Source organism: Pelecanus crispus, chromosome 1 (assembly GCF_030463565.1).
Source record: "Pelecanus crispus isolate bPelCri1 chromosome 1, bPelCri1.pri, whole genome shotgun sequence".
NCBI lineage: Eukaryota > Metazoa > Chordata > Aves > Pelecaniformes > Pelecanidae > Pelecanus > Pelecanus crispus.
This window is the reverse complement of record NC_134643.1, coordinates 83,368,111-83,384,166: the sequence shown is the minus strand read 5'-3', so window position 1 is coordinate 83,384,166 and position 16,056 is coordinate 83,368,111. Positions and strand designations below refer to the sequence as shown.

At 35.0% G+C, this 16,056-nt stretch overlaps 1 protein-coding gene across 1 annotated transcript in view; it reads right to left on the bottom strand.

Annotated features, from left to right (window-relative positions):
* Positions 1-751: 751 nt before the first annotated feature.
* The window catches only part of CCDC91 (coiled-coil domain containing 91), a 133,314-nt gene continuing 118,009 nt past the window's right edge, over positions 752-16,056 (bottom strand). Inside the window, exon 12 of the mRNA XM_075707682.1 lies at positions 752-904. Within this exon, the coding sequence (XP_075563797.1) occupies positions 752-904 (153 nt within the window). The remainder of the gene's footprint in view (positions 905-16,056) is intronic.

Genomic DNA, 16,056 nt, shown 5'->3' with positions numbered 1-16,056 from the left:
CAGTATCAGTCTCCACATAATTACATACATCTTCTTCCTGAAACTGAGGTCAGTCACATTAATCGTACTTTCATGAGAAAACGACTTTTGGAATCAAACTAGCTTTGTAAAACAGAAATAAAATACATACTACACACTGGTTATGGCAATTTTTGCACTACTCTAAAAAGATGCACTGTTTAGTTTTTAAACTTTTCTATTACTAGAGCTGGAGTTGTTTGTAAACGGCTAAAGAAATGCCTGTCAACACTCTTATGTTTCAGTACTGATTCTTCTGTTATACATCAAAAGTAGTAAGAAATAATAAGCTCCTCAGGCTCAGCTGAAGCAATACACTTGGGCATATACTTTGGAAATAGAGATCGATTTATATCTATATTCGATTAAATGTTTTTCTCCATTTTTTAAAATATGAAAAATACTGAAAAATTACATCAAGACATGATGCCAAATTTAAAACAGACATAACAGGGAAACGTTTTCATCATTGCTGCAGTTATCTAGAACTTCAACCATGGGCTACTAGAAAATATAATGGAAGAAAAATCATAAATAAACCCAATTTTTTCCAGGGATTTTTTCCCATATTTGCTATCTGATAATAGTAGTAAAATAAATAAATAAATAAAAGAACATAATCCACAAATACTTCCATCAAGATAGTTTCGGATCAATCTTGAATCAATGGTACAATCCCAAATGATTAGAATATATTCGTCATTTGCTGGATTGAGATTTGCAGCTTCACAAATCACATTGTATCAGCAGTACTGAGAATGTCAGTCTCTCTGTTTTCTTCTGTAGTGGTTGGCTCTTCGTTTAATAAAATGCTTAACTGTTTCTGTGCACATGAGAGGAAAAGTTCCAAACTATACAGATTTCTCTGACGGACAACTTGATCAAGCTGTTGAAATAAAAAAAAAAAAAAAAAAAGATCAACTTTAAGAAAACCTGGAGATAAATGCCAGGGTTTGTTGGCAAAAATTCAACCATATTTAACAATAAAAATTCGACAACCAAATGCGACAACAACAAAATAGCCTAAGTAACTTCTATGCGTGCAATTCAGTAACAAATTTTTAATGAAGTATTTGAGTTTCTTCAAAATAAAATGTACATAAGACTAAAAGTATCTTTCCAACAGTTGTCAAATTCTACACAAGAAATTTGAAAAAGCTAAACAGCCTAGCTGCCACAGTAGATAAATCCCCACAGCATCTTTTAAAATTGCACTGTTGCTTTTATAAAAGATACTGCTTCTGCTTTAAAATGAACACTACATACAACTGCATATTCAAAAATTCGAAGTCTACTGTAAATGGGAGCATGTTTAAATAGTTCCCAGAGGAAAAGTGGTAATATTCTCTGCCTACTTTGTTTATTCCAGCATTTTGTTGGAGTCCCCGACTGTCAAACAACGTGAACTATATACTTACTTGCAGTAAAGACAATGGCCCTTTCTTCCCCTCCAAAAAAGATAACACCACAATAACAAGACTTGGTAGGTTATATCATATAAATGACATAAAAATACAGTTTACGAAAATGTATTTGAATGTTCTTAATATCATAACATTAATAAATAAAATGCACTGCAGAATACCTTTCATTTAAATTTTAAAGTGTCAAACAATATCACAGTTGTGAGATGTTTTCAACTTGACTATCCTTTAATCAGCCACAAATTCAACTAAATACATATATAATAATGACATAGGGTGAGACTGAAAGGTAGTGGTACAAGGATAATAGGACATAAAAGTTATGTCACTCAAGAGAAAAGAAGTAATGGAATTTGGAAGAAGTCCAGCTCTGCACTTCTGTCAAACTGTTGTGCACAAGTCCATAAGCAACGTCTTGAACTCTGTAGCACCAGCAAAATGCTAATGTGAGGCCACATGGCCCTAGCAGACTAAGCAACTGGTCTAGCAGACTGGTGGCAACCATCTGCAAATGGCCGTTTGTTGGGGTTTTTTTTCCCCAAAAACATATCATGCCTCATGTATCTAGCACTCACAGCTTTAATTATAGCTTTCAACACAAACTTGGATCCTATAGTATCTCTCTGCACATATATGCTCATCATTCAGCAGTCCAGTTAGTTGCTCTAACATCTAATATTCACCTGAATAGACATTTTGGTTTGTAACAGATATACTTTTTTAAAAATATTAATACAGAATGCAAGGCCAAGTTAGTGATACCTTACCACTTCACTTTGCAAATGTACTCAGGGTATAGCTGCAGCACTGTGACTGAATCTACGAAGGAAAACATTTTTATGACCCTGTGCTTTGCTGCTCTTTAAGTTCCTCTAACATGCAAAACCAGGCTCTGGTAGTTTGAAAATTCTGGCATTTTGTTTCAACAAAGATGAATGTGTCAAATCTAGTCACAATTAGAATACAGACATATTTTCTAGAAGCCAAACAATCATAAAACCTTTCTTCAGTAATATGTCTGCATGTACTTCCCGTGCAAATTTCCAGCCGTTGTGCAAATTTTGCATCTCTTAGCAAAAGCAGGCATTAGTCCTCCATACATAGCCTGATGTGAACCTAGCCCACTGATTTATAACAGATTTTAAAGCAGATCTAGTTCAAATACATTTCAGAAAGGTCTGCTCTTGATATATTTAAGTAACAGCTGCTACTGACAAGAAAATGGAAGACTTAGAAACAGCAAACTAAGCTCTAAAGAAGCTGTATCTAGAAAAGACAGTCTGTAACAAATGAACAACATAAACACACTGTTGTGATGGTGCATTTATTCTGTTTTGAAAGGTATCTTGTCTCCTTCCTCTTCTCTGGTCCAAAATATAAAGAACATTTTGCACAGGGAAGTTTGCAGATGTTTTTGTGCTTGTGACCCATATTTCTCTGGGGAATGGGCAGATATAGTGCAATTCACATAAAATCACCTGTTACGTCTTAAGAAAGAACATGAGAAACCTCTTTCTCTAAACATATTATGTCATCAAATTCTGTTGCTTCTGGTAGACATATCAGTTGGAGGAGCTTAGCATGAAACTGATTTTCAATGGTTCCCTTTTATTGCATATTATATCATCTATACTCCTAGATAGTTCTTCATTGAGCTTTGACCCAGAGCTGTGGCTAAACTCTCAATTTTCTTTTCTTGCAGCCTTTCCTTGCAGATTCTGCTTTAAAGAGATCAAAGTAGCTCGCCAGTTGTGTGTTCTGATATGCTGCTGTTAGCTTTCTTTACCAAGGCAGCAATTTCAAATTGTATATGGTTAAATTCATTTCACCAAGTACTAATATAAATGTTTAATGTGCATAGTGACTGGCTGCAATACAAACATAACAGAATGTCTTCAGGCTTGAGAAAGATTTCAAAAGTCTCGAATTAAGTACATCTTTGAGGAGTCTGTTGAACTCAAGTGGTTAGTTGGTAGTCTCCCTTTGTGCATAGGAAAAGTTTAATGCTTGTTAGAAGTGTATGTAAATTCAGTAACATAAAACTTCAGAATTCATGTGCCCTTTGTCTGTTCAGTTTATGTACAAGCTTTGCCTTGAGCAGTACATTTTAAAATTCTTCCATGCTACAGTAAATGACAAAACACTCTGAAGAAACCTGGGATCTTCACATAACACAAAACAAGAAGCAGCAAAATGATGCTGGCCTTGAAAATGTTACATTTAAATATATTCAGAAGGAGAACATTCCCATTAATGGAGAAATTGACTGGGAAACAGAACCAAAGTCAATGAAGCTTTGTTATATAATATATTGTTTAATGAAGCGTTAGCAATGGACACATTTTTTTGAACAGTGCCTCAACATTGCTGTGCTTCTGCTTGCATAATATACCATGAGATGTGAAAATACGTAAGGCATTTTAAATCTTGTTTTTCTAAACAGTCTTCCCTCTATATTTTTAGGTCATGTTCACTTCATGGAATGATCTCATTATTTAAACAAACATAAATGGACATCTGGCAAATTCAAAGTGAATGTGACTCATATGCAAATGTAATCAGTATGAGTAACATATTAGGGATGGAGCATTCGCACAACCAAACCAACCCAACTGTTCTAATTCCACAGATACTGAAAAATGCACCATGTTAGTCCAGATCTGCGAGAAGGCAATTTTCTACATCACACCATCACTATTGTTATTACTATATCAATGTTTCTCTTCCATCATGTGAACTCTATCCAGTTCGAAGTTCCCAATTCTGTACATTGTGTCCTACTGGCACAGCTTTAATTAGCTCGAAGTTTTAACATTCCTGAACATCATTATTTTAAGTTACTCAATGGTATCTTTTTAACCCTGTACAGATTTTTTTTTTTTTTTAAGAACCAGAGCTTGCCTCTCTATGTACTTTTATAGAACCTACTGAGGAACTGGCTATGTAAGATTTGGAAAAGCAGTTCCTGAACTCCATAGGGTCTATACCACTCCTGAAATTCCCACCATTATTGAGACACATTCATTTTCCAGAAATGAGCTGATTCTTGCAGGACGTTCTAACACATTCACTGCTGGTTTTTCCCTTCTTTTTAAACCTTCAGTCCACTTTTGAGAGCTAAGTGTGATTCCACCATCCTTCTGGCCGAAGATGACTGGATGAGACTCCCTGTGGGGTCCCGCCTCAGTCATATCCCTAGACCACCCAGAATGACGTGCCTTTGAGCCACGTAAGGCATGCCCTGAAGGGAAGCATAGGCCTCAGCAGAACTCCTATCATTGGATGCAAAAATTTGACTTGGAAAATAAAAAGAAAGGCTCACACATAACTGTGCAGAATACTGCCACCAGGTGACTGTTTTCATCCCAGGCTGCTCTATTTTATTTTATCTTCCCCTGTATCACCTCATAAACCCATAGCTCAAACCAAAGTTAATAATTATTCTTAGTTCCGTGTTTTCTTAGCTTTTATCATACAGCTCAAATTTTCTGTAAAATGGTATGGAAGTCTACATGGCCGATGTTAAAGTAGAAAATAGTTTCTTACACAAAGAGCTGAGCATGTGCATCGTCCATATTTTCCCCCTGTAATATCTACCTGCAAATAGCTATATTATCATGGCATATGTGCTTAGCTTCCTGTATAGAATATTCTCCAACCCGTTAAACATTTCAAATTGCTAGAAGAGAAACCTAGTCAGAACTCATTATAAATAACTACAAACTCTATAAATAACTACTATATGTCAGAATTGTATTATCCATTATGAGTAACTAATAAAATATGGTAAATATAATTTTAGGTTTAGCACTGAAGATTTAAGGATGGAATTCTGATCTCACCATAGTAAATATATGTTTCGTTATTAATCTCACTGTGGCCTGAAGTTCACCCAGAAAAGAGAAGAAAGCAAAATTAATGTTACATATGGCTCGTCAATTTTCCCTTTTGTATAAACATTAAGCTGTTTAAAAGTGTATTTTTCAAAACTATTTCTCAGACAATACTGCTTTCCAATACCATATATATTTGTAGCTGCAGAAAATGGTAGCTAAATTTGTACAAATATGTATTAAACAATTTCCTGTACTTCAATGATAATCAGATGATTAATGTATTCAAATGCAGTTCAGCTCACTATTCTGGCTGTGTAATACTAACACGAGTAAAAGTTGCAATCTTCTTTTTATCACGAGATTCAATAAATACAAGGACCAGAGAGTAAAAAAGAGCAAAGATGTTGAGTAAAAAGTTTTTAATTTTACTTTTATTACTGGTATTTTTCATAGTTGATCATGCATATGTACACTGTAAAATAAATAAAAAATAATCATGCCATTATAATCTAATGAAGCACAGCAGTTTCCCTTAAAAGTTACACAATCAGAAATCAGCTTTTGAGTTCTGCTGATTTCTTATGAAACTCATGCACAGAAGTACATCAAGAAAACATTCTAGCACAGTGACATGCATGTTTATATTCATCCATAAAGGGCGGGGGTGGGGGTGGGTGGGTGCGGGTGGTGTCTGTGGGGAAGGACTTCAAATCCTGAAAAATATCCTTGTCACTCAAAGAAAATCATGTTCATGCAAAGACAGAAAATTTCAAATGCAAAATGAATGTTTTGGGGAATTGAAAACACAGAGATTGATGTGTAAGAGAATGTGTTCTGAAGATCGGAGTTTGGCAGGTCTAGATTAGTGAGGCTGGTATAAAGGCTTTCCATTTATTTAGTGTTTACAAGTAGCTGCTTGTTAGCTGTTGAATAGGATTCATTGGCAAGGTAATTCTTTGAAGTGGAATATTGATGAGCTACAAGTAATTATTTATAGACATCATCATAGCATCATTACATTTTTTTCAAAGGACTAGTAGTATGATAGTAGTAGACATTTCCTGTCCCCTTTCTAAGTAACATTCAGTAGAAAGGGGACATTTTAATACTGTAGGTAAAAGCAATCAAGATAATGTTGCAATATTTGTCAAAGTTTATCTTCTTTTATTTAGTCTTCATTTCTCTATGTATTTTCATGATTGATAAATACACCAAAGCTTTGTCTAGTCGCTGTTTGCAAACTAAGTCCTTTCTATTTCTTATTTTTCTATATGGTTTTGTATTATATGAATTTACTAACTAAAGAACTTCTTTTAAAAACAGTAAATATAAATTAAAGAATAATGATACACGTCCTTCAGATTATGATTTTTTTGTAATTTCATTAAATGTCCTCATCTTTGCAGAAAACTAATATAAGCCTAAACTAACAATAAGGTGAACTTACATTCATGCATGAAAAGACTCTGGAATAATTTTTCATTTTATTCTATACTTCTAACTTAGCATTGTGTGATCAATAGTTATATGGAAGTGTCCATGGAGAACAGAATAGTAGTCAAAAGCATTGATAATGGAAGACTGCTCTTCTAAATATTTATGTGCTTTATAATTAAGAACTTGAGGAAAAAATTCAAGTCCCTTTGAAATCAGTGGAATCAGGAATATACTTTAGTTAAGTATAAGGACTAATTTATTATGACTCTTGATTTGTTCATGCACGTAAATGATTTACTAAAAAATTCTGTCAGTGGCACTCTCTCCTCTGTGCAGGGACCTACTCCACATAGCCAGTATGATGCTAAAATATACTGGGTTGCTCAAGAAGCAGTTAATCCAGATGTAACACAACTGCTTGCTTAGAGTCAACCATTGATGCTGCAATTGAATTCACATTTAGGTATTGCTGTTTATAATTATATGTAATTATATGTACACCTGTAATAATATGTAATGTTTTCTTTAAATCATTCTAGCATCAGTCTACATTATAAAAAACAGTTATGGCCTTTCTGAACAATGGTCTGAACTTCAGTGCTAAGTGGATAAATGACTGCATTTTAAATCTGTAGCCACTTTCTAAACATTTTTAGAGAAAAAATATTTCTGAAAAATTATGGGTTTTCTTGTATGATTAAAACCTTAGCTTTTGCAGACTCCTCCTGCCCCCATTCATGGTGCGCAATAATCCACTCAAATGGACTATTGCAAGTTAGTGTTAGGATGCTTTGCATATACTGCACTGGATATTGGCTAACAAACCCAGTGTTCAGCAGAACATTAGAGTGTAATTACAGACTCATAAATGTCTTATATTTTGATTGGTAGATGTCCCTCTGAGGAAAAGTCAAAGATGAGGGGTTTGTTCGGTACATTTTTTATGATGTATAGGTTTTGTTGGGTTTTTTTTCCCTCACAACTAACCCACACTAGTGAATGAGCCTGACACGATTCTGAAAAATTCCATAGTTGCAGAAGTTCAGCTACGTGATTATATTTTCTAGTAAAACTATGGACTCAGAAAGATTTCCCAGTGCACTAACATGAACTTCTCCCCACAGATTCAACAGAAGGCTTAAAAAAATTCCCTAGCACATTAAATAGACCATATAAAAAAATTATTACCTTGAGGAACCTGCAAATCTGAGAGTTGGATGAGGAAACAATGAACTACTTCCTCTCATTTCTATAATGGATGAGAAGGTAAACAGATCCATATGGTACATATGTGTGGCAGAGCTTATTTTAGAGTTAATCCCAGAACAGGACATTTTTGTCTGTCCACCTGTGAATTTCTACTATTGATAACACTTACTAAGCATATAAAACCAAGGTTCTTCATGGCTGTAATTTATACAGTATCTGCTACACATTAGAAAACCATCAGTGTTCAAGACTGAACCTCTAGGAAAGAGTGATGTTTAATAAATTATATTGCCATGTGAAAATGTTTCTTTCTCCTTAAATAAATAATGCTGCAACTTCTAAACCTTAAGGATTTTATGCTCTGAACTTGATCAGTGAAAGCATTAAAATAATACCATATGTTGGACACATCTTTAAAACAGATTTGCCTGGTCTGCTGAAGGTGGTGGGAAAACACCCTGTCAACCCTCTCAGAATCTCCACTGTCTCCCAGCTGGACACAGGAATGTAAGAAAATACTAGCTTTCCTTCATATAAATAAAAGAAGGAAATTTGCTTTCAATCAAGGAAACTAGATTGAGTGCATAAAGGAACTAAAAATGGTTGCAGCACCTGCTCATACTGCTGTAGAACGTGAAAAATGGGCATTATCTAAATGCACAAAAATAATAATGGAAATATTTATGTGTAGAAACACATAAGCAACCTCTGAGGTGACCTACTTACTTAACAGATTAGGAACATAGGATTCCTTGACCAAGTTATTTATAGATTATTGCCATACACTAAATATATAGTTACCATAATTGCTACTGTAATTGCTGATTGGTCGAGCAATCTGATTCAACATACTTAAGACAAACATACAGAAATATATGCAAACTATACTTAAGCATCTAAGTATCTTATACAATGAAATGCACTTGCACAATCTTACAAATTGAGGCCCTGAAGCTGCAAACTTTTGGATGCAGGCAAAACTTTGACCACAGTAGGGCCTCTCCCACTATTAAAAGTCACCCATGTATATTATGTGGACACAAATCTCATGGATTTTTAAGTGTTTCCAAAACTAAAGCTTTTGCAAAAACTTGTTGAACATGTAGAAAACAAGTGTCTTTGTTATGGGTTAAAATCAGATGCATGGAAAATGCTGATTTAGTATAAGAAGCAAGTCAGATTTTTTTAATACTGATCTTTCTCTTCCTCCTCATTGCTGAGGAGTGACATTCCACTGTGCATCTATTGATATGCACAGCTTTTGTCTGTTCTTTCCAAGATCATCGGATTTTATAATGCTGACATGAAAGCTGCAGCGAAATGTGAAGTTGTTAAAATTCACTTCTATCTACAGGCATTGAAACAAACTGCGCTCTGTCATTTCTGGTTCCCTCTTATGAGGAAACCTCTACTAAAACACACACTATCTTTAGTGTTAATATATCCTGCTTCTCTTTCTAAATAAAAAACCAAAATACCTATATCACCACCTTGTGTCTTTCTCTTGTTTAATGATTGAAGAGTATTAAATAGACTACTTAAAAAGTAGGAAAGCAAAGATCAGTTCCACTACTAAAATAAATAACAAAATAATTAAATTTGGTACCTGTACATTAAATGAGAAATGCATATATTTGAACTAATAAGAGTAGAACAGGGAATTATTTTGCAGCCTGCTTCTAATGTTTTATAGACTACAGGGTGAGTAACACTGGCTTAGACTGGGCTGGTTTCAAATAAACCCAACTTCCCATGTGTTATGGCACACAGGACCAATTCATGTTTTGCTCTGGGCATGATATTTTCTACCGGTTGTGTGAACGAAAAAAAAAAAGCAAGAAATTATTTGAGATGGACACAAATCACAGGGATTTTGATCATCCCCTATTTATTCAAAATACTTTTACGTTATCCCCGTTCATACTCAGCATCTTAACTTTCATTATACTTCTGTGAATGCTATTATGATTGTTTTATAAACGGAGACATGCGAGTGATTCTATACTGTATGTCTTCCTGAGCAAGATCTGATTCTACCCAGCATGTAACTCAGCGGTGTCTGCAAAATCTCCGACTGATAAATGGTTAGCATTTGATTCTGGCAAGTGTCTGTGTAGCTTCTGATATACAGCAGATTACAGTCCCCACAAGGTAGGCACAAAGCAGAAGATTAATCACAATGTAACTAATAGTCAAATTCATCAAATCACCTCCTCTGATACGGAAGAAGGAACCAGAGAGATATAACAGCACCTAAACAAAGGATTTGTGACTCAGACTGCTTTCTATCCAGGCTTATCAGATCCTGAGTCCTCATAGAGGGTAGAAGTCCTTAACAGGTTTTTTTTTTTAATCTTGAACTGTTTCAAGTACCCAAGTCAGTCTTAGGCACCATCATATGCTGTTGTAATATGGCTACAAATGACTTGGCAGAGATTACACAGGGCTTCTGTGGAGCTTCATAACTGCAAATTACCAACTCTCCAGGAAAGTGCCTGAAGACTATTGGACTATGCTTCCTGAAAAGTCCTGAGTGAAGGGTTGGGTGCTAGATCTGGTACCAAAGATCTGCTTCATTTGCCAGTATGCATACATGCTCCACATTAATCCAGGGTAAGCATGTTTGGTTAAAAGCAACAGAAATTTTCCTACATACATAAATTATTATTGTTGTCAAACCAAATAAAAAAAAAATGTTATCTGACAGGTTCATGGTGAGTCATGCTCACAGAATTGCCTTGCAGTATTAAGATGATATCTACAGAACTGGCTTAATTAAGCCTAAGTGAAAAGCAAACAGCAAATAAAGGCATTAGCAAGAACAGTATTTTTTATTACTGTGAGAACGTATTTTACACTATCAGGGAATAAGTACATAAAATAGAAATAATCATTGCATCATAAGTGTTTGCAGTGGACAAACTGAAAAAAATATCCAAATAATGTGCATGACTAGGCAACCATAGGGTAAATCTTTCCACAGTTGTCTAACTGCTATTCCATTGCCATGAGTGCTTTCTAAGTAACTATATCTAAAGTTATTCTTCATTAATAGGAGATTCACCAGGAGCACAATTTCCTTGCCTCTAAGAAGAAATATAACAGGTGGTTAATAATGCACATCACAGAGAATCATTGTTTTAGACTGGGAGGTGAAAACCAATGTTATATACAAAGCTGAAACTACAGATAACATAAGGAATCCAGACTGTAGTTATTCTACTTAGATATCATATCAAGGAGTCTGGAGTTATATGGTTATCTGAAGCTTCCTGTGAAACTGTGATACTATATGCCACTAGCTATCTCTAAAGCAAAGCATCTCCTAACAACACCCTGGAGTTTCGTACACAGTGAAGTAGCGTGCGAAAAATCCTACCTCTTAGTTTTGAGGAACACTTGATTTAACAGTCAGGTTTTCAGTTTTCATTTTAATGAAACTTTAATTATAAGATGTGACAGGATGAAACAATATATACTTGAAGGCACAGGCAAAGATGATATCACATGAAATACAGATATCTTTCTAAAATTACCACTGTAGATTAAAGTTGATGGATTCACATGAAGAAATTTGACAAGGAAAATCAGCCTGCAGTGAATCTGTGATAAATTTAGCATTAAGTCAGTGGTAAGCACATATATACATTAAAATAAGCAATTAAGCATTAAGGTTCAGGGAACAGAAAATAAATTTTCGACTATTCAGATCGGCATTTTTGAGATCACACTACTGGACTTCTTCAGTATTGAGAGGATTGAAGCTTTTGCCAATGCTTTTTACTGACGGACACATTTTACTGGAAACCTCAGTTTGGAATTTGAAGCCAAACTACTGCAGCAAAATTCAGGACAGCTGCTGGAGAAGCACTTCATAAAGCTGCAGCTGCAACAATGTCATCAAAGACAAGACCTCCTTGTTTCAAAACATACACAGACTGAGTACCCATAGCTCTCAGCAGGTCATCACTTAGAACACCACAAGCAGAAGATTCTAAAGGAGGAGGAAAAAGTCACCAGCAAAACATAACAATCTGCAGGCTTTATGCTCTATACAACTCCAGATTACTTCTGCAACTGCCAGCCAGCGGAGACTTCTCAACAACACCAGTATAGTACATTCCCCAGAGCAGCTTCCTTTGGTTACTAAACTAGCCATTCTGCTTTTTTTCCAGATGCAGATTTGTATTAAGGCTTTAGAGTGAAACAACATCATCAAGGACATGCAACTGCAAATAGAATGGTAGCTTTCTACCTTGGCAATACCTTATTTTACATTACGTAAAAAAAAAATAAAAGGACAAGAAACTGTTGCTAGAGCAGGGCAGGGAGGGGGAGGTCAAGGCAGGGAAAAATACCCTTGACCAAATAATATGAGTCAGCAGTCTGCACCCAAAGCAGAAAAATAACATATATACATATTAACTATGTATAATATATATATACATTTAAGTCACTGAAGCATCTTGCTAAATTTCTAACACATGAGTAAAGACTGCTTAGTCTTTTATTGTTCATGCTGACATAAATACAAATGTTGATTCATCTATCTAATCTTACTATTGTTGTAGGTAAGAAAATTTACTTCTTTACATGTTTCTCTAGCTTCATAGACAACTTGATTAAGTCTCAAATTTTGATCCTACTGGCTTTGCTGCAGGAATCCAATTGCAGGAAATAATCATAGGAAAGATTCATCAAACACATATGGTAAGGCCAACTTTCCCATCTACTTTTTTAAATCAAAGTTCAGCAGAAGGGTAAAAACAGTAAAAGAAAAAGACATACCTGAAAAACAGAGCAAAGAAGCTGCAAGATTTGGGATAAAAATAGCTTGAGAATTTCTGCATATAACCAGTTCTAAAATGTTTCCAATAATTCCCCAGCTAAAAACCTAACAATAAAAGTAAGCAGATAAAAATACTGAGGTTAAAGTATCTCCACATTAAAGGACTTGGGCGTAAATGAGAAGCAGTACAAAAAAACCAAACAAACACTAAACTCTTAATATTCCTCAGCTGTAGCAAAACACATTTGGGAACAGAATAAACCATCCTTATGCACAAAGTTATCTACTCATTTTATTTGTGCGTGAATAAAAGAAAAAATTCATTCCCTCTCAAAATTGTACAGCCAAGAGAATCTCTTAAATAATGGGACTTTATGGTGGCCCTGCAACTACCCTAGGCTTATCCTATCCTGGTATATGGGCAGAGAAATTCTGCAGACCACAACTTTTTTTTTTTTTTAATTAAGATGCACGTGAATTCTGGATTGTCACCACACAAATCTGGAGACCACAAGAGTGTCCTTGCATGTCATGGAAGCACAATGGGAAAAAGGGCCTTCTGTATTCTGTCCTTGTCTCTTCGGGGCTCAATTCTAATGTAATTAAAATGGTATCACAGAAATACAGGAATGGAAGAGACCTTGACCCAACTTCTGAACTTAGCACTGAGAACTCACAATAATGTTGATCAGAGTGAAACAACTGCCTCTTCTCTCTTGCAATTTGACATCCTTGCAGGTGCATGCCAAAATGCCTTTGCTGAGCACGTCCATCACTAACTTTCTAAAATTCTTTAGGAATCCCATTGTGCCAAGAGAATGGTACAACATGGACTTACAAAAAGCCAAGAAGTTGGCCTATGACTAAGAAAATAAAATTGCAAATGATTTGCTTAGTTTTAGTTAATCCAAGTTGATCATACTGAATTGATTAAATTTTGCATCAAGTACAAAGTAATGTGGATTACACTAACTTAAAAAAGAAAATTTATAACTGCTGCTGTATTACCAAAATACCTAATTATATATAAAAAAATTCTGAATTAAGAAATGTCAGTGAAATACAAACCATCGGAACACAAAGTTGGTTACAAGCATATAGATGAATTTGAAAGAAAAAGACAGCAAATGAATAGAAGTCTTATTTTAATAGGAATGACAAGATCTTCACCAAGTCCTCCTCCTCAAAGCATTTACTTCTTCAGTCTAATAGAGTATTAAATGTCTAACCTCCAAAATTCAGCTGACCTAACTTTTTCACTAGGATGGTAAAATAAGGGTATTCATGTTCATTCATACACAAGGATCCATAGTTTTTTCTGGGTTTTTTATTAGCTTCTCTCAGTCAATCTAAAGCTCTCATGAAAATGCCTATGGACAAGAGTCACGAGTTGCTTTAAAAATGAGTAATTCCACACATCTAATTAAGAACTTTGAATTTTTTCTCTACTTAATCTCAAAACAGATGTTGAGAAAGTTGTACAGAATGCAAAATAACCAATCTTGAAACAAATGATCTGGTTATAATTCTCAGATTTTCCGAAGTACAATATAAAATACTGTTCAGTTATAACACTGAAGGATGAATCAGGCGTAATACAGGAGACCCTCGGTTACAGAGGACAGGAAGTGTGTAAGGATGCATCACTTCCTCCTGTCACACACAGCCTTCCTAATGGACAACAGAAAGAAATATGGAAGTCTTTTCTCTTTCCTCAGCAAATACTTGCAGAATAGAGGGACCCTTGATGACAGATGTTGCATTTCCCTGGACCTTGAGTGTTGCTTAATCACCTAATGATGTGAAAAACACCACCATGATCCACTGATGGATACATCGGGGTGACATTAGCACAGTGTACACTGCAAATCTTTACTAATGCGAACAGAGCAAGCTGAATGCTTATGTGATTGCAGACCAAATCCAAAGTTGATATACCTCTTACAGTAATTATAATAATGCACATTGCATTAAAAACACAATATATCTAAATCTCAAGAGTAGGTTTGAAATAGTGTAGTAGCAAGTCATCTCACTGTTGAGCATTGTAATTCATCCTGTTATTTTTTCCCCTTTTGGTTTTGATAGCACAATATTTTCTCAGCAACACCACCACTTGATTTCAGCTAGAATCTCACCCGACTGAAGATTACAGCCATAATCTCAGTCTTTAAATTTACACAGTGAGGCACAAAAGGCTATATGAAACAGTTTTAACTTAGAGTAAAGAATTTCAAGCTCTGGCAATTTTACTCTAAAGTAATTGTAAAAAACATACAATAGGTTATGTATATAGTTTCAACTAAATTGCTTTCATCAGCATAAATGATTACTCAAGGAGTTTGAAAATTATAATTTTGGTTATTTAACAATTTCCTTTGGATTTTAATGAATCTAAGTGGCAGACAATTGTATTTTTTTAATCCTTTCCATTTTTAAAGACAAAGTACTGTAATTTCCAGGAAATTAAACATTCTCTTAAATGCATGATGTTTCAGTATTGAAAAGTGGCAGAAAAATGCCCTAAGACCCTCTGAAGAAAAATGTCTAATAGGATCTATAGATCGAAATACTATATTCCTTCATCAGAAACTACCATTTCATTTTAATATTTAGAAACAGTAATTCCAAAGCTTATAGAGATTTAAAAGTTCATGAAAAAATGCCAAGCTCGCTTCTGTATCACATGCGGTACGCTGCTTCAGTATGCCTTGTTCACAGAGGAGAAAAAGGAGAGCCAGGTGCACCAACTCATCTTACACCACAACTTTACATAAATCCCTTATTTAATCCTTTGGATTTATACTGCTCTTTGAGTTGGGTAAAGGAGCACTGTGAAAATGCTCCTAAAGCCTCAATGTAAATGTTTCTTTAATCCTATTAAAGCCACAAAACAGGCCCAGCTGAAGGAGCAGGAAACTGAGCTAAGGAACTCTCAGTGACCCCATCACTACTGTCTCTCTTGGCACTGACCCGTTGGTCACAAGTTCATTGTAGGCATGGCACAGATGTTCTGACATCAGGCTGATTCAGGACATCAATATGTGGACCCCCATAACACATATGTACATACCAGATGGTGGTGTGTTTTGTAGTAACATGAAGATTTGCATTGGTAACTTAAAGCTGAATTATTAAAATAGTTGATACAGAAATAGAAGATAGGATTAAATGTTTTTAAATGCGACTTTGTTGCATTACACAGAACTTCGTGTTCCCCAAACATGACATTGAATTCAGCCAAAAATGATACAGGTCTATTGCTTTTCTTTTAAAGTCAGAAGAAGAGGAAAAGTTAAAAGAAAAATACTCAAGGTGACACCACACTTTAAAAACTGGGAAA